Source organism: Acomys russatus, chromosome 23 (genome assembly GCF_903995435.1).
Source record: "Acomys russatus chromosome 23, mAcoRus1.1, whole genome shotgun sequence".
Taxonomy (NCBI): Eukaryota; Metazoa; Chordata; class Mammalia; order Rodentia; family Muridae; genus Acomys; species Acomys russatus.
The window spans coordinates 43,566,414-43,586,533 of NC_067159.1; the positions used below are offsets into that span (position 1 = coordinate 43,566,414).

Here is a 20,120-nt window from a genome sequence, read left to right on the forward strand (position 1 = left end):
GGACTATAGAGGGTTATTTTCAATGAGAGTTGGTTACAAGTTATTATTGGACATATTTAGAGAGAAAACAAGGATGGAATCAGGGATGTATCTTCTCTTCTACCTTACATTCTTAGGTTTGGAGATAAGGGTTGAAAAGAAAGGGGAAATATAGAAATATATAGGGAAGATAAAACAAAATGTAGATTTGTGAATCTCAACATAGTGCCTCAATTGTCACTCACAAGGTTATTTCTAATTCACTGGTACAGAGTTTTGTATATAAATGCAAAATAAATTTAATTATAGATACAGTGGTATAGAATTCAAATGTAAGATTATTCTTCACACATTATATATATATTTCTACTACCTATATTGCTCAATTATAATACAAGGTTTACTTCCAACACTTTGAAAGTGCTATTGCAGGCTGTTTAGGATAAATAGGATATACAAGTTAATTTTTAGTTGATCAAATCATGGACATATCAATTATTAGTCTACTTTTATCACAAAAATACACATTTTAGGTGCAACAGATAGATTTGATTCTATAAAAAGATAAGGTAAAAAACTTAGGTAAGGTCTTCAAAAACTTCAGAGACATACATAATTTGGCATGTAAAAATGTTTTTATTCTTTTAAAGATTCGCTGACAATGAGTCAGGTGAAGTCCTGGCAACACCCAGCCTACCTCAAAGAGGATGATGAGCATTAAAAAAACTTGTTTATGGAGATGGCTTCAAAGGTGGCAAATAAGCCACTGGGGAAAACATCCTCATTTCTACCACGGACAGAATTCTGCCTAAAAAGGGAAAGCTTGGACACAGGTAGAGTTGACAGCCAAACTCTGCCAAGACAGGGTAAGCAAGTCCTCATAGTTCCTGCCACACAAATATATCTGTTAGCTATATTAGGCCAAATTGTTATAGAATGTTTTGTGTGACTCTTCAGGTAGCAAACTCTCTCTGTCATCATCTCATTTGGAAAGCTACCACCATGTACTCCTCGTATATTCAGGTAATCAATTTTTTCCTTCTTAAGTCTCTGCTGGGTTGAATACCAGATAGTTTAGTTTTACTAAGCTTAATTGTTTAGGGGTTAAATATGTTTTTAGGCCTGAATAGATGTTTTAAGTTGATAATGATGAGATATAATAGATATTGATTTACATTCATAATTTTAGATGCACTAAGATAGGAAAGATGCTCTCTTTGAGAATGCTAAATACAAATAGCCCAAACACTAAGAATGTAGCATTTACATAGTTCCTGATTGTGGCATGGTTCTTCTTTCTATTGGTAATTTATTGCATATATGTGCGATAATATAAATGTCTATGTAAAAAATATTTTTAAAAAGAGAAATGATACACAGTTTGTAAGTGCTGCACTGACTTCAGGGATTAATGAGGATTTGAATACATCATAATAAGTGTATAGTAAAATACAAAATAAACTTGTATTTGTTATGACCAGAGGAGTGCACATGGGTATCTTAGGTAGAATAGATGAGGAATACTAACATTAATTAGCTATTCTTTGAATTTTACATTTCTCATGATTTTATTATCCATTTAAATATTGTAAATATTACATACATTAAAAATGCAGACACACAGAATGAGAGCATTCACAGTAGGATGGAATTCTTTAAAATGACTAGAAACATCTTGAGCCACCCCATCAGGAGACAGGAGGATGTGCGACATCTCACATCTTATTCTCTTTCAGGTCTCTACTGAGGGCTGGAAATTCTGATTCCCATCAAACTGTACAGTATATATCCTTGTGGTATTGGCTGCCACATTATTTAAATCCACCAAATGAGAGCCTTGTGGTGCTGGGTGTGCAATTAGACTTGATTTTCACACTAATGTTTTTACCTGTGTTAAGGTGAGAGCTCTAGTGACAGATCTGTCTTCAATGAAGTGTTTGCCTGGTGGTAAAGTGGCTGATGCTAAAGCTTAGACAGAGGAGACTAAGGCACAGCACGCTTGGCATGACCAGTGGAGCTGAGAGCTGAGCTTCCACCTGTGAGCCAAGTACAGGCAGCTTGTGATAGAGGGAAAGGTGAACTGTGCAGTTTTGTAGATAAGTGGTTGAGTGATTCTAGGTAGGAATGGGTGAGGGTAGAGCCCTTGGAAGGAGTGTAGCAGAGTTGAGAGTATGGCAAGAATCATATGAGATATCAGGGTTTCTAGGAAGGTGATACCATGATGTAAATTTAATTAGTTGATTAAAAACAAAACATGAAATTCCATTGCTAATTTCATAAGGAACCACTGAGGAGAACTAATACTCACTATAGTTACTCCATGTTGAGAAGAATGCTTCACTGATAGATTACACTAATACTACTCTAAATACTAAGCATTAGACTATGAGGAGGTCTGAGCATTGATCATTTGATGTAATAACACATATGGGCTTCTGAAAGATGCTGATTCCTGGGACACTCAGTACTGCAATTATGAAGGAAGTATATTTAATAATAAGAGAAAATGAGGATAGAGTGAAAACAAGGGAAATGCAGGAGACATGAGTGGGAAAGTGCAATACTATACTCATCTAATGGATGACAAAGGTGTCAACATGACCATGGAAGAGATGGGGAGGACACTACATTGTAAATCCAGGAAACCAAAAAGCTAGCAGAATGACTCAAACACATATGAAGAGTTGAGAATGTAAATTTTGGAGTACAAAATCCACCCAACAGGCTCTATGTCTGGAATAGCATGGAAGCCCCAGGACAGAGAAAAAGGAGGTGTCTGAGTCACAGTGTCTACTGCTGTGATAAACACCAGGACCAAAAGCAAGTGAGGAGAAAGAGTTTATTTCATGTTACAACTCTCCCGCCAGACTCCATTAATGAGGAAAGGCAGGGAAGGAATCAAGGATGGAACCTGGAACCAGGGATGGATGCAGAGGCCATGGAGAGTGCTGCTTACTGCCAGAGGTCAGAAATTCTTCATGAACTTTTGAATCTGTGAGCTGAATACTCTCACCAGTACATCATGGAATATAGCTAGAGCTTCATCAAGGATCTTTGAAAATTGATCCTGTTTAATGTCTTGAATCTCTTGTTCCTTTAGCTTTATTTCCATTATTAATTCATCACATTGTTCCTCATATCCTTCCTGAGCTAGTTTTTCTTGTGCCTACCAATAAGAAAGTCCACTTGTAAGAAAATACATTACTGGTATTTCATAATAACAGATTCAGCACTGAGCATACATGCACATGTTTCCACCATTTATAAAATATAGTATTTGATGGCTGGAGAATTGGCTCAGAAGTTAAGAGCACTGACTGCTCTTCCAGATGTCCTGTGTTGAATTCCTAGCAACCGCATGATGGCTCACCACCATTTATAATGTGATCTGATGCCCTCTTCTGGCCTGCAAGTGTACTGCAGGCAGGCATTGTATACATAATAATAAAAAATAAATCTTTAAAATATATACATGTATATACATGTACAGTATTTGACAAGTTTCTCCAAAAACCCACACTTTTGACCTGGAGAGTGACAATAGTTATATCTGATGTTTATTGCCAATAACCTCCCTGGGAAGAAGGGGATTGTAGCTCTGATATCCCTGAGATCTATGGACAATGCTATCGAGAAGAGCCAAGGATCTAACTCTTATTCAGTCTCAGTGTCACTGTGCTATGACAGCCCTATCTGTAACAAATGATGGTATCAAACTGTAAACACTGAGAGCAGAGCTGTCAAATTCTGGCTTGGGACAGAGACTTCACTGTACTCTAGTTCTGTAGACTGCTTTACACTCTAGTTCTGTAGATTCTATCAATCAGCTCTGGAAACGGACAGTGCAGAAATCAGTACTTTGGGTTTATATCCTGACTAATCTGGTCATTTCAAACAGATATCTTGATTGTTGTGCTAAGATTTCTTGGAGTGTTGGACACAGTATTTTCCAGTTGGAATAAAATGAGACTACTCTAAAGTATAGAAGAACAGTTCTGGGGGGTGGTATTTTCTCTCTAGCCTCCTTAGATTACTAACACTACAGAAGGTGATACGTCTTAGAATTAAAGGCTTCACCAGGATGAACCAGGATGAAGGTGGATCTGTGGTTTTCATGACCACATGTCATTGAGGGTTCGTTCTGGGATCATGATTTCCCTGACACTGTCACACTTTTCCTGACTGGGGAGCCATGGTCTATCACATGTCCATCCCCATCCATCCTTACCTTCAGCTTGTGATCCAGAACCCTTTGCTGCTCAATCAGAAGGTTCCCAATTTCACTCTTCATCTTTTCCTGTAGCTGGGATATGTTTTCTGAAAAGCTTCGCATTAAAGCCTCCAACTCTTCCTGTTTCTCCTTCTGTTGCTCTCTCACTATCTTCAGTTCTTTCTCAGCTGCCTCTTTCTTGGCCTGCTCAGCTATGCATAGGGTTTTAGAGAAGGAAGAGAGGACAGTCAGAACTGAGTGCTACCCGCCTGGACTCAGAGACCAACCCAGTATCCACACAAAACCCTGCAACTTCCCATCAGCAGGCATTGATTCCATGTGTGATGGAAATGCACTGACTGCCTAGATATGCAACACCAGCAATATTCATGGTTTTCTGATCTAACAGAGGATGCAGGATGATCTCCTTTTGTGGGGATCTTCCTGACCATCAATCATGGGGCTTTACAAGGACACTTTGAGATCTGAATCCTCCTGTGTACCTGCCATGGCTTTCTGTCCATCAGTAAGGGCTTTATCTGAATGCAGGAAGGATTCTTCAATAGGGATATGTGACTTCAGAAAGTTCTGGAAGACCTCACTTGCCTGGGTTCCATAAGAGAGAAAATGTTAAGCATCAAGTATGTATTCTTCCAATGAAAGAGTTATTCAGTTTAATTACTACCCTGGCTGCAGTATTTGAATTCTGCTTTACTTCCCATGTGTGTCCTTTAATCTGTGCTTGGAACAAAGAGTGCTCTTTGCTGAGGTAAAAATTAATAGCTCTGTAACAGCCTGCTACTAACTATCAAGCCTCATTTCCCAGCAGTGTCACACACTTGTCACTCCAGCTAAAAGTCCCATCCAGATTTGTGTACAGTTCAACAAGCATGTATGAGTAAGGCAGGCTTAGGGAATAGATTAGGAGTGATTGCCTCACTCAGAATGAAGGTGTCCTGCTTCTTAGGCAAATCTGTGTGAGCTTCTCTGTTCATCACATCTCTCATCACTGTTAGGAATGAATTCATTCTCTCCTGAGTATTAAACTGATATTTCAATGGGTGAAATAACTCAGTTTAGGAAAGTAGTATTCCATATGCAAGCACCATCATTATTATCATCTCCATCTCCAATGCTACTTCTACGTTTTCAAGTCTGACAACTAGCTACTACTTAGCAAATACATTCTATTTCTCCATGCCTTCTAAAGTCATAAGATTCCTGAGAATAAAAGGCTTTCCTGTGATAATGTATATACTCTGATAAAAAATTAACAGATTATTCAGCAAATTAATGTTATATTTCATTTGTTTTTATTTTATAAATCACACCTCCTGAGGAAAGAAATATTTAGGAGTCATTTCATATTTTATGCAGTATTTTGTGGATCTAATATCTAGAGGGGCTACAATATCAGATGCTCTCATGTCTCTCCATAAAGAGCTGTGTGCACTGAGATCACAGGAGCAGCACTTACAGCTCCAGCTGGATGGCCATAGCTTCCCCCGTTCCTCACCTTCACTCCCTTCCTGGGCACTCGCTCATAGTCCTGCTCAACTTTCTTCCTGGCTTCTAAGTAGAGGCTGTGCCCTCCAGGAACAGAGAAAACTCCACTTGAGATGCTCTCCCTTAGGGGCTCTGAAAGCTTCTCCAGCTCAGCCTGGCAGTGACTGAGAGATGCTGCTCTGTTCTGTTGCATGAAGGCTTCCTTCCTTTCCTCTATGGTCTCCTGACAGGAGATGTGGGAAGACAAAAAAATCTGTTAGAAGGAAGGCACCACTGTGATTGTCTCGGACAACAAAATGTGACAGTCCTGGAGTGGACTGCACAGGAAGACGATTGGGGACTTCATTTATCTCTGTAATGGTCAACTGTGAGTGACTTCTAATTCATCTGGCCTCAAGCCCATTAGCGTGGGTGAGCATGAAAACTGTGTCCTTCTTGTCTGCTAGGATGAAGGGTTTCCAGAAATCAATAGTGAGTGCAGAGTTCAACAGGGAGAAGACACAGCTTCCTCGGGGAATGAGCTTTGATGTGGGTGGGCATGTCTGCACAGCAGTTCTGAGTAGGTTCATTATGACACAGTAGTGAGTGCTTCATGATTCCTTCATGGGGAGTGAAGGGTGTGAAGAGAAGGAAGGCAGAGGTTAAAGTGGACGCTTCTAACTACAAGTGGACTGTTTGCTTCAGTATGAATTAATATATTATTGTCAGTTGTAAGACAGTTACAGAGAGGCTGAAACACAAATTTTCAGTGACAGCGTCTCTGCTCATTAGGATAAAGAGGAAACCACTAAAATTATTTTCCTTACTGTTTCATACCATAACATCCCTGAGAACCAGTGGTTCTCAACTTTGTAATGCTGTGACTCTTTAGGACATTTCCTCATGTTGTGGTGATTCCCAAGCATAAAATTATTTTTTAGTACTACACAATCTCATTTTGCTACTGTTATGAATAATAGTATTATAAATATATGATGCTATACAGGACAATTGAGATCAGCCTCTGTGAAAGAGTAGTTTAACCCCCCAGGAGTCATTATCCACATCTTGAGAAACACTGCCAAAAAGAAAAAAAAAGGATAGGCATTCCTTGTCTCAAAGACTCTGACTGATCTTAAGACATGCAGCTTATTTGATTACTCTGGTCCTTGAGAACCAATTTTCTATAATTGATTATGGACAAGAGAATCCACAGGGAAGAGAAATAAGAAAAGAAAGAATTGATCATTTATATTTGAATATTGAAGCAGGTCTTAGAGCTTCTGGGTGAAAACTAAGCCCATTTGACTCTTTGCTTTAACTTGATGTACACTGAATACAGACACAAGTCCTTGTGTGAACTCAGGAACATAGCTCAGTAATGCACATGGTTTCCAGGTGCTGATGAAAGTCATGGGCCATATTTTAATTCCACGACCACTTCAGTTTTCCTAATTTCCCTGAAGAACGAACATCATAGAATGAGGTCAAAAGGCAAGGGCAAAGTCACATGAGAAAAGGGTAGACATCAGCAAGGATAAATGCTAAGATATGTCACCATAAGCTTCTTCTGGAACCCTCGCTGGTCATCCTTGAAGGAGTGCTCCATGAAGACAGCAATGGCTTCCTTCTCACAGGCTGTATGCACATCCAACAGCTCCTGGAGCGTGTCTGTGGGGAGCCTCACTCGCTGGGCCATCTGCTCGCTGTAGTGGTCAGCTGCCTTATGCACAGCTATGGAGTTCTCATGCTGGGCCAGGGTCATCACTGCATTCTCCAAACAAGGCACAATCCCACTGCTGATGGTGTCCACGTAGGTCTGCACTAGAACCCCCAGTTCTGATGAGACAAGATAGAATTCCCATTCCTATTTTCTAAGGTTTCATGGTCTGCATTCTTAAAAGACACATTATAGCAAAGACAATATTTTCTCTTTCTTCTTTTTGTCCCCAGGGCCATCTTGTTTCTCACATAATATCATAATCTTTTTTTCTCATTCATTTTGCCTTAGGTTGTCTTTAATTTACTACATTGTAAAATTGAATTAATGATTCAAGCATTACGTTCAAATGTTTTTTGAAAGACAGTTTACCAGTCTATCATGTACACTAAATGCTTTAATGTGTCGACCCACTTTCCAAGGGCAGCCCATGTAAAAAATGTCTAGAACGTCAAGACAGTGAAGCAAATGCCAATGCAGAATGACCTTGTTAGATTCATGAGACAGTGGAAAGTGGCAGAAGAGACCAGAATCTGACCTTCAACAGACAGGATAGGTTTTAGTGGCATGCACAGTGTGATGCAGCCTCTCCTGAGGGAAACTGAGGAGTCTTCCAGTGGAAAAAGCTGCCTTTGACTCTTCCTAGGGCCATCTAAGGGGTTTTGGGGTGAGGAGAACATTGCATCCACAGCCTCCATTTCTTCAGACTCTTCTTCCTGAAATTCTTTGCCCAAATGTGACAGACAGGCTTTAACTACCAAGAATCCTTTCTGTGATGACTAATCAGATTGAGCTAGGCACCTATGATTTCATTGGAATCCTGTTTTACCACTGAGGCACTTTATCAAGATCCCCTTAATATTGGTCTCTGGCATACATACTACAGGCCATACCACATACCATACATGTCTGGCAGAAGAGTGACCCTTTATTTTATTCTAAGACACTCACTGAACTTAGATAGCACTAGTGGCTTGATGTCTAATTTCTCACTGATGCAAAGTAACAAAATATCTGATTGATCAGTTGTGTTATTAGCAACTGAAGTGAGGATTTTATAGGCATTATATGTAATGGGAGGCAAATAATCTCCAACTGAATGCATTTCAGCTCTGTTTTGTATTTATTTGTTAATTAATTAATTTTCTCATTAGTTAATGGTGTTTATGGTCCTAGGTATTAAACCAGGCCCTTGGCTCTTCTTAGTACCCACTCTATCTCAGAACTTTCCCTTTACCAGGTTATTCAGTTGATTTGTCTGTCCATCAATGGCTAAATTCTCCTTTTATATAGTATAAGGCTGGGTGTATTGAATATGTATCCAGTTATCTTGGGACACTTACAGCAAGATCATTCTATTTTCATTGATGTGTGTCATCTATCCTTTGAATACTGGCTCTGGTAAGATCCAGTCATTGTGTGAGCAGCACATGATACAATCCAAGTGAAACAGATTGTGTCACTTGGTTTGATCAAGCTCAATGTTGTCCAGTAGGGACTTAGAATGAAGAACATATTTGATGCCTCTGATTCCCATCTTTATTTGTATGAATCTTACATAGCTACTGAACATTCAAATGAGGTATACATGTGGAGATAAAACATGGCACTGCCAATTGCATACTGCATCTGATTAGCAGGATAACCAAACCAAACTGACACCTGCAAAACACCAGTGCTGCCAATTACCAGGTGAGAGGGACCCATATTGTGTGAGCATAGGTGTATCTGACCCCTGGCCATCCAGCTAACCCACAGAAAAAAACCCAGGGGATAACCCACATTACCCACCATCTTGAGAAGGACTGTGGGATATCTATGCAGCTTGGGGATCTCACTGCCCATCTACTGTTTGTTGGATCCAGGATGGGGCGTGGATATGCAGAGCTGAGTCCTGCCACCAGACACAATCCACATTAGCTGCCTCCCAAGAAAGAGCAAGGGGTACTCAAGCACTTTTGGGCTCCGATCTCTCTCAGCTCCCCAGATGCTTGCTGGCCCAGCCCAACTGGGTCACAGAGCAGATAGGCAGATTCCTATTATCTTAACAGGGCCTGTGGAGTGTCCAAGCAGCTTTGAGTTCTGATTTCTCTCAGCCGCCCAGCCGCTTGCCCATCTGTGATACAAAGCATACAGGCAGAGCTGAATCCAGACACCTACAAAATCTACATTAGTGGCCATCCTGTGAGCAACTTCCAGCCTGAATCTGTCTCTGCTCACTCACCTGAAGCATACTTCTCTGACACAGTTAAGACACAAAGAGGACAGGCTGATTAGAGAATTGCACGGGCCACAGTCTGAGTTAGGATCCATCCTGCTAACAGCTTCTGGTTCTGATCTCACCCCTCCCACCTGTAGCTTATTGCACCGATTGATTCATCTACGTCACAGAGCAGACACCCAGAGCAGAGACCTGCACAGGCCGTACCTCACATTTGTATCCATTCTGTGAACATCTTTGTGTTCCACTCTCTCTCCTCAGGCCAGCGACTCACTGGCCTAACCCAACTGGAGAAAAGAGCAGATAAACAGATCTCCGTTATCTCACGAAGGCCTGTAGCACATCCCAGCAGCTTTGGGCTCTTGTCCCCCTCAGCCCTCCAGCTGCTTACTAGCCTGGCCCATCTGAGATAAAATGTATACAGACAGAGCTGAGTCTGGCACAGATCAAGTCTCACATTTGCTCCCATCTCAAAAACGTCTGTGGGACCCCTGAGCAGCTTCAAGCTTGAATCTCTCATAGTGCCCCAACTGCTTACTGGCCTCACCTATCTGGAAGGCAGAGCCCTGACATCTCAAAAAGTACTGTAGGGCACTTGAGCTCCTTTGGGCTTGGAAACCTAACAGCCCACTACTCTCCTGCCTGACCCCACTGGGATACCCAGGGAACCCAGCTGGGCTGATCTGGACGCAGCCTCTAACACCCACTGTCGAACATCTGGAGGAGGCCTCTGGGGAGCCCTAGAAAACAACCTTTGGCTTGGAGTTCTCTTTACTTGCTCCCAACCTGCCAGGCTTCTATGGGGCACAGATAGTGACCTCATTGGAGGAACCTCTAGGCCTGCTAACACTAGAGACAACCAGATGCCTAGAGGAAAGTGCAAGGAGACTAGGAAAAAAACTCAATGCCACATAACACAAGTGGAAATGAGTGACTCTACCACAACAAGTCCTGGAGAGACGAACACCCATGAAGCACAAGGAGAAGACTTTAAATCTGAGGTGATGAAAATGAGAGACTCTGAAAGAGGAAAGTAAATCACTTGAAGAAACACAGGAAAATACATTCAGAAAGAAAGAAATTGAATACATCCTATAAAGATTATAGGAAAATACATCCAGATTGATGAAGGAATAGAATAAACCCTATAAAGAATTATAGGAAAATTTAATTGAAGGGGAGAAAAAAATTAATAGGACTACTGAAGATCTAAGATATAAATAAGTACAGGAAAATTTGATCAAACAGGAGAAAGAAATGAATAAGACTATTCAAGATCTAAAGAGGGAATTAGATGCAACAACAGAAACACAAGCTGAGGCAATCTTATAGTTGAAAAACAAAGGGAAGAGAACAGGAATGACAGATACAAGCCATGCCATTTGAATATAAGAGATGGAAAAGAGAGTCTCAAGGGTGGAAAATAGATTGAAGTTATCGATACATCAAAGAAAATGTTAAAACTAAAAAGTTCCTGACACAAAACTCCCAAGAAATCTGAGAAACTATAAAAAGACCAAATCTAATAATAGGAATAGAAGAAGACTCCAAGCCCCAAAGCCCAGAAAACATTTTCAACATAATCATAGAAGAAAATTTTCCCAATCTAAAGAAAGAAATGATTATAAACATACAAAAAGCCTACAGAACTCCAAATAGATTTGACTATGAAAGAAAATCCTCCTGCCACACAATAATCAAGACAATAAATGTACAGAACAAAGAAAGAATATTAAAAGCTGCAAGAGAAAAAGGTTAAGTCACATACAAAGGCAAACCCATCAGAATTACACCCAACTTCTCAACAGAGACTAAGAAAGCTAGAAGGGCCTGGACAGAAGTCATGCAAACATTAAGAGTCCATAGATGCCAACCTAGACTGCTATACCCAGTAAAATGTTCAATGATGGAGAAAAAAATGTTTATACATGGAGAAAACAAAATAATGCCTGACAAAACCAAGCTTAATCAGTAACTAACCACAAACTGAGCCCTACAGAAGGTATGAGAAGGAAAACTCCAACCCAAGAAGGCTAAATACATCCAGGAAACATAGGAAATAAATAATGCCACACCCACAAATAAAAAACACAGAAACACACATACTCTACCACCACGAACATCAAAATAAAAGGAACTAACAACAACTGGTCATTAATATCTCTTAACATCAATGGCTCAACTCCCCAGAAAAAGACACAGGCTGACAGAGTTGATGGGAAAACAGGATCCATCATTATGCTATAAAGAAGAGACATACCTCAGTAATAAGGATAGACTTTACCTCAAAGGAAAGGGCTAGAAAACAGACCCAAGAAGCAAGCTGGAGTAGCCATCCTAGTATCTAATAAAATAGACTTTTAACTAAAACCAACCAAAAAAGATGGGGAAAGCCACTTCATCCTCATCAAAGGAAAAATATACCACATTTGTAAAAGAAACATTACTAAAGCTTAAATCACATATCAAACCCCACACATTAATAGTGGGAGACTTCAACACCGCTCTTCAAAGAATCATTAGGTCTTACTTCAAAAGCCTTTATGCCACAAAATTTGAAAACCTAAATGAAATGGACAATTTTCTTGATAGCTACCAACTACCAAAACTGAATCAAGATCAGGTAAACAAATTGAATAATCCTATCACACCTAAGGAAATAGAGGGAGTCATCAAAAGTCACCCAACAGCAACACCAAAAAGCCTAGAACCAGATGGATTCAGTGCAGAATTCTATCAGACCTTCAGAGAAGAGCTAATACCAATTCTCTTCAAACTATTCTGCAAAATAGAAACAGAAGGAACATTATGAAATTCATCTTATGAGGCCACAGTCACCATGATACCTAAGCCATATAAAAACCCAATAAAGAAAAAGAATTTCAGAACAATATTCCTTACAAACATTTCTGTGAATATACTCACAAACCAAATTCAAGAACACATCAAAACTATGATTCACTACGACTAAGTGGGCTTCATCCTAGGCATGTAGGAGTGGTTCAATATACAGAAATCCATCAATGTAATTCATCATATAAACAAACTGAAAGAAAAAATGACATGATCAACACCATAGATACCAAAAAGCATCTGACAACACCCAAAACCCAATCATGTTAAAAGTCCTTGAGAAAGCAGGAATACAGGGCACATACCCAACCATACTACAAATAATATAAAGTAGATATATTGGACCAGAAGTCTGAAGATGATGCTCCAACGGTATAGAGAGTTTTGGGTGACTTTTCATGTAGCAAACTGTCTCTGTCACTTGGAAAGATACTACCCTGCACTCCTGTTATACTCAGGTAATCAATTTTATTTCTTCTCAAGTCTGGATGAGATTGAAGACCAGATAGTTTAGTTCTACAATTAAGGTTAGTTGTTTAGGGTTAAAATGTTTTTAGATCTAGATAGAAGTTTTAAGTTGATAATGAAGAGATATAATAGATATTGATTTACATTCAGAATTTTAGACACACCAAGATAGGGAAGATGTTTTCTTCAAGGCTGTCAAATACAAATAGCCAAACAATAAGAATGTACATTTATATATAGTTTCTGATTGTGTCATGCTTCTTATTGCTATAGGTAATTTATTATATATATATATATGTAATAATATAAATGTATATGTTAAAATTAAATTTTAATTTAAAAAAGAAAAACCAAAGTAGGTACATGATCTGGACGCTTTACTCATTTTAATTAAATTTAATTTAATTAAATAGACATATGTATCTTTTGATATCAAATTGGATAGTTTAAATATCTGATTTTACTGCAGGTAGTGCAGAAATATTGAGGATAAAGTCTCCCTTCTTTGATTATTATGAAAATTTCCCACCCAGAGATCTGACTTACAAAGATAAGCAGTATTATCTGACACCATCTAGAATTTGCCAAATTATAAACACTGGAGTTTGGGATATATTATTTCATGCTCAAAGAGTATCTTATCTAAAGCTGTCAGGAAGAACTGGGCAGGAGACTCACGAGCTCCATTGACTTTGATGCCTCCTGGGAGAGCTTTGACCTTGGAAGAGCTGAAGATGAAGGAACAGAACTCTGCCACCTGCTGCACAAAGTCAGAATCCAACTCATCGTCCCACAGGCTCTCGAGTTCAGAGAGCTTCTTCCAGTGAGTGGGTGGATAGAAGACAAAGCATCTCTTCTTTGGGAAGAACTTTCGGATACAGAGTCGGGGCAGGTTGTAATTTTTATCTCCTTGACAGGCACCTAGAGAAAGTAAAGAAAATATAACCACACAGTAGTAGTGTGCTCATGTGATGGGTTCTCCTAATAAAAGGTCCCCCTGCTCCATGATTTTGCAGTGTGTGTCTCTACATGCCTTGTGAGGAGGATTAAAAACAATCTCATCACAGGAGAGAGTGAATGTGTTTCCATCACCAGGGAACATTTTAATCCAGATACTAAACAGAAATCACATTTTAGAAACATCCTGAAAATCTAAAGTGAGAAGCAAACCTGAACATCTGCATAAACTGTAAGTTCATGGAATTTCCCCTCTGTTCTCACGTCATGAGTCCCTGTACCTTTCTTGAGCTTCAGGGAATTCTCCAGGTACTCATCTGCCATGAGGCTTTGTCCATCTGCTTCAAGTCTTAGGGTCATATCCCTCAGAGTCCACACAAAGTCAGGGAAGAAACTCACAAAATCAGCCGAGTCTTCCACCCCACCATCCTGGTCAGGTGAAGACCTCGTTCTGATCCGATCTGTGAGCTCTGTCACATAGCTGAGTAGCTAAGGAGAAATGGTTAATGAACAGACCCCAACTACCTCATCATCCTCACACATCATTTTTCCATGTTCTCACTCAAGTGTGAATGATTATTTGGTATATGGGATCTTCTCCCCTTGCACCAGATTTTTCTGTCTCCTCTCTATCAGCATTGACTCTGCAGCATTCCTGGACTGGGATGCTCTCCATCACAACAAGGATACTGCAGCTGGTCCATGGCCTGTTGGTTGATGGCTCCCGTGCTGTTGTACACAAAGGTGCTGCTTAGAAGTATAGCCAGGGCAAAAATCCAGCAGTCATTCTGGCTGTTGCCCTAGAAGTCAGAACACAGGACTGTCTTGTGTTAGTCAGGTGAGCTGTGACAGAAGTATGTTCATTTGAACAGAATTTTCCCACAGTGATTAGTAAAATGAATGCTTTCTTAAAAACCTACACAAAACCCCAAACAAAAGCAATCAGATTGTAGTTGAAATTTGATTAGTTTTTATTAAGATTTTTGGTTTATACTTATTGCTAAATTGACGATTGTCAGGAGCTGCTGAACAGAAGTAAATGTTTTTATATATATGAAAACTTAGAACATACCATAGAATTAAATGTTTCTCTCAATGCTAATGAGAGGATTCACTGTCATGTGATTCAAAGTACTGTGACTAATTTTAAAATTTTCGTGTAATTCTTTTTTCTGGAGCTGAAAACTGGAAATAGAGTTCTGCCCAAGCTCCTCAAGCACAAAGGACTGTGATAGGCCATGCTAGATCATTCTTGGGTTCTCTTTATGCACCAGAATAACTATATACTTTATTAAATATCCAAAGAAATATTATAAGATAGAGTGCTGTTTAATTAATTCAGCTAATGGATTATAAAGTTGAGGCTAAAAGAAGTTTAAAAATAAGGACTCAATTTTAATAAAAACAGTCGTATTTCTTCAAACTGAAATCTTTAACTGAAGTTCTTTGTTGCATAAGATCCATGACCCTGAGTTTACCCCCAGTGCCTTCATAAGGTTGGGTACCAAGTTTAGGTTACAGCTGTCATTAGGACCAGGATGCTGTGGGTCTGGATATTTATTCGTAGTAGCTAAAGATAATTACATGAAATATCCTTGGAACTATCTAAGCATATTGCAGTGAGATTCAAGCTCCTAATTTAAAGTTACAGAAAATATAAGTGACTGAAGTGTATAATAAATTCTCAATCCTTACTTTCTCCACATCACACAGGCCCTCCGTGTCAAGCAGAACAAGTGTGTGGTCTGTCTTCTGGGGATGCGGCACACACCACATCCAGATTCCTTTTGTATGACCCTGCACTGTGGAGCCCAGAGCGAATCCTGTGACACATAGAAGAGAGGACATAGTGGATGCAGAGTTAGAAGCCGGTGTGTCAGGAAATTCATGTAAAAATGAGAACAATCCAAATCAGTAGAGCTAACTGAAAGCAAAGCTAGTATGGATCGTTCAACCAGATAAATGGTAAAATTCATAACACCAAACACTTAAAAATATGCAACATGCGATCATTACAAAATAGCATTCAGCAAACTCTAAGAATATCTTAAAGCAAATATATGAAATCCCATATATGGAAACCCATGTCAATAGTATACTCAAGTATAAAAGTTGAAAATATTCTCCTTTAATATAATAAAATGGAAAAGTAAGCCCATTTGAACATTGGTGCTCACTACAGTATTTTAATTGTTAATGAAAATAATTAGAAAAAATAGAAATATCTTACACATGAATTGGAAAGGAAGAATCAGATTATGTTTGTCACTTGGTGTGCCATTTTATGTTAAAACTTCCAATATTCCACAGAATAATGTTGAATACAATCAGTTAACCCAGTGGAGGTATAGCACACAAAATTATTTCTGTGATTCTATAATTAGTTACTTTTCTATACACCAATAATGAATAACAGAGATAATAATGTATAGAATATCAAGAAATTAATCCCATAATTCCATCTAAAGAACACAGTACTTGAGAATACACTTGATCTACAAGGTGACAAATCTTTACAGGGATATATACAAATTGTCTTTAGGAAAAAATTACAGAAAACACAAACTACTATCTACACCATGTTTAAGGTTTGGAATATTCTTAAAATATCAGTGCTACATGAAACAATTCTTTTTGTGATGAAGACTTGCTTGATTGTCCAAGCTGTGCTTGAACTGGAGATTCAAATGACCTTCTCACCTCTGTCTTCTGAATGCTGGGATTTCTGTGGTGGATCACAGTCCTTACTACCTCCTATTTTGTCGTAAGGGCCAAATCCATGGGAAAATATTAGAGAACAGTATCAGAGAATCCAGAAATGTATAACTATTGTGTGTTGGATGCTTACTTTGTCTTGTGAAATTATAGTAAATATTTAAGTAGATTATGTGATGATTATACAATATGTAAATTTGTTTAATGCTATAGAAGTGCAGTTAAAATGGTTAAAAGTATTAATTTTATGTTATGTTTCTGAAAATATAACTACAGCTGAATTCAAGACATTTTTAAATTTCCAAAAATCAAGGGAAACAGTGTTACCTCATGAACTTACTGATTAAAAAAAGAACCAAACCAACAGTATCATTGTGTGTTTGCGAATGCGTGATTTGTGTTTGGGTGTCTGTGGAATTCAGAGGGCAACTCTAGTTTTGTCTCTTTATTTCTACCCTCTAGGTATTGGATCCAAGTTGCCTGACTTATGCAGCAAGGGTATTTACCTGCTAAGTTATCTTCTTAGCCCAACCTTTTGATTACAGATTAGTGTATAAATTAATTATTCTTATTAATGCTTTCTCACTCTTTAGGATAGGAGTGATTTCTGCTTTTAAAATGGAGCTGAAAACAGAGTAAAGAGAGTTATAGAGCTGACTTGCTCCCTGAAATAGAATGAAGATAAAAACCTAAACTTTGAGTAGGAGTTTAGATTTCAGAATCCGTCTCCTTCTCTAACTTCCCTCCTTACAACCCAAGTCACATGTGGCTCAACAGCCAGGACCCAGACAGCACTGCTGCTGCCACTCACCTGTTTTCTTCCCAGCCAGCTTGTTCATCAGGTAGGATTTCCCTGTGCGGTAGAGGCCCACAATCGCCACCACCACCACAGGCTGTGTGATGGCTGACAGGATGTCCAGGGCCTTCTGATTAGGCCTCAGCTGCCCTTCCACATTCTCAATGAGGCACATGGGTTCTGGCATGTGGACCTTTAGGGCCTTGTCCACTGGGGTTCCTTGACTTGAGGGGAGAGGTGGAATAAATTCAAGTTTCCTTCTCTTTCCATAATGCGGAGTCATGCAACACTCCAGAGTAAGAAATCTTAGTGTGTTATTCAAGTGGTAAGGGGGAGATCAGAATACTACGGGAAGGTCATGAAAATACTATTCAAGAAGCTGAATACAATGAGCACTAGTGAATTTTCAAAATTTTGCTGCTAACAACTTCAACCTTTCCTTTCAGTTATCATGGGAGAGATTCTTTCTGGATTCTAATTTTAAAATTTATGATAGATGTTGCATAGGAAAGATAATTCATGAAAAATAATTTTCATCAATTTAATTTTGTATTTTTGAGATTATAATTGAATTACAACTTTTCACCTTTCCCTTTCCTCCCTTAAAATCCTCTCCTATACCATTCCCCACTGTCCTTCAAGTTCATTGTCTCTTTTTTCATTAGTTGTTATTATGTACATTTATGTATATGTACATGTATATACATACATATTCCTGCACATAACCTGCCCAGTCTATATGATATTACCTATGTGTAGGTTTTAAGATCTAGAGAATATCTTTAAAATACTATTTAGAAAATTTTATTTTTCAAAAATAGACTTACTTGGGGCTGGTTGATGGCTTGGCCAGTAGTAAGTATGCTCAGTGTCAAGTATGCCAACCTGACCTCAATCCCCATGATCTGTATGTTGGCAAAAGAACACCGACTCTCATAAGTTTCCCACTGGTTTCTACATGTGCTTCATGACATGTGTGTACCCCATTTACAAACACACATAAAGTAAATAGATAAATGAAAATTTTAAACTCCTTAAAAATAGAATTTCTTTAACTTTTTTATTTAGACTACATGCAAAAAACTAAATATGGATTTATTAACTCATCAATTCTTTCAATGAGTAATGACTCTTATGAATAAGTGATCTCCATTTTCTTCGTGTTTGCATGTACATAATATCTGCACAGGTGTTTATTACCTGCCCCTCCCTCTGGCTCTTATGAACATTTCAATGGAATGAGCATGCGCAGAGACCTTTATGCTGCGCTACAGGAATGACATCAGCACAACTTACTTCTGTTTGATGGAAACAGTCCATCCTTGACTAGAAACCCTCCCAAGACATGGAGGGTGGGAAGGAGGGTCCCAGAAAGAACAACCCTCTGTTCGCTCTCTACAAGCCTGACAGACTGATGGGAACCCAGCCATCATGACGAGATAGAATGCTGAAGGCCCCGAGACAAATTATCTTTGCTGCCTCAGACTCAAGGTTGTATTTATTGCTCACTTCTGGGTTTGACCTACCATACCCCTAATAGGTAAGTTCTTTTTTAGTTTTAGAATGTACAAACAGAAAACTGCCTTCCACCCACCTAAAGGGTAAGAATGTTGTCACAGAGCATCTGAGGCCCAGAGCTGAGGGCTCCTGTACTGTGCTGCAAATCACCTACCTGGTGTCTTCATCTATGATTTTCTTTTGTTCTGTTATAAAGTTTTAGAAAATTGTTACTATGTTGGAACCTGGTATTTAGGGTGAATTGTATCTATGTCCTTACAAAGATCAAAATTCACTACTAACAACTCATGTCTTCCTTTTAATTTCTCATGGAGACATTTCCTTTTGAATGTGAATTTTAAATTTTATATGGCAGTATATGAATGGGACTGTTCAATATCACTAATATTTAGTTCCAAAGTAGATTATCCCTTATTTGCTAGAAGTAAGAGTTGTGTTCTTTTGGTCAGTGAAGATGTTATGTGCCAGAGCAATGCTCTGAACTTAATTAGCTACACAGTAGTGTAATATAAATAAATGCGCAGGGAGACTGAGTGGGGCGTCATACTACAAGAAGCTCAAAAATAACCAAAAGGCAGAGACCAAATTAACAGCATCAAGAAATTGTTCAAACAAAATGGCTGTTTCCTGTTCTATTTTTTTCTGTTTGGTAGAAGAAAGAAAAAAGAAGTGGGGAAGATGCAGGGGTAGAGTTGACAGTGGAGAGAGAGAAGGAGATGAATGAAGCTGGTATCTGGCTAGGAATTCAGGGAAGGTCCTTCCAGGAATAACTTTCTGAAAGCCTGAGCAGGGTGGGGGCAAGGTAAGCTAAGACACTGCCCTGAATCCGGTACTACAGGTGACTCATTAGAGGAAGTCTTTTACTGAAAGAGAAGTCTGAATCTTATAGGTGAGAGGTAAGGAGTGGGCACTAGGAATGAGAGAGTCTACCCAAGGAAAGAGGAAATCAACACAGAAGACGTTGCTTTACTCTATTATATCATTTAGTGTTTTTATCTCTATACTTTGTGGAAAGAATGCATGGGCAGCCCTTCAGTGGTTTAGCTGCAGTAGGAGCAGGACAGAGCAAGTGCCTTCAATGTCCACAGTCATGTAATTGTGTCCCTACACAGTAGAGACAATGTGAACATGGAGAAGAGCAAGTCTCGTTTTTTCAGTATTTCTACTAAATGCAAGTCCAATACTGCACACAGGGATC

General features: G+C 39.0%; 1 protein-coding gene across 1 annotated transcript in view; it reads right to left on the reverse strand.

Annotated features, from left to right (window-relative positions):
* LOC127206445 (guanylate-binding protein 1-like) overlaps nucleotides 1-17,687 on the reverse strand; it is a 37,258-nt gene extending 19,571 nt beyond the window's left edge. Inside the window, exons 1-10 of the mRNA XM_051165728.1 lie at nucleotides 17,420-17,687; nucleotides 15,589-15,716; nucleotides 14,584-14,693; nucleotides 14,175-14,374; nucleotides 13,615-13,857; nucleotides 7,233-7,513; nucleotides 5,706-5,918; nucleotides 4,693-4,795; nucleotides 4,208-4,401; nucleotides 2,993-3,145 (exon numbers count right to left, since the gene is read on the reverse strand). Coding sequence (XP_051021685.1) covers nucleotides 2,993-3,145; nucleotides 4,208-4,401; nucleotides 4,693-4,795; nucleotides 5,706-5,918; nucleotides 7,233-7,513; nucleotides 13,615-13,857; nucleotides 14,175-14,374; nucleotides 14,584-14,693; nucleotides 15,589-15,716; nucleotides 17,420-17,687 — 1,893 coding nt within the window. The remainder of the gene's footprint in view (nucleotides 1-2,992; nucleotides 3,146-4,207; nucleotides 4,402-4,692; nucleotides 4,796-5,705; nucleotides 5,919-7,232; nucleotides 7,514-13,614; nucleotides 13,858-14,174; nucleotides 14,375-14,583; nucleotides 14,694-15,588; nucleotides 15,717-17,419) is intronic.
* Between the last annotated feature and the right edge of the window lie 2,433 nt (nucleotides 17,688-20,120).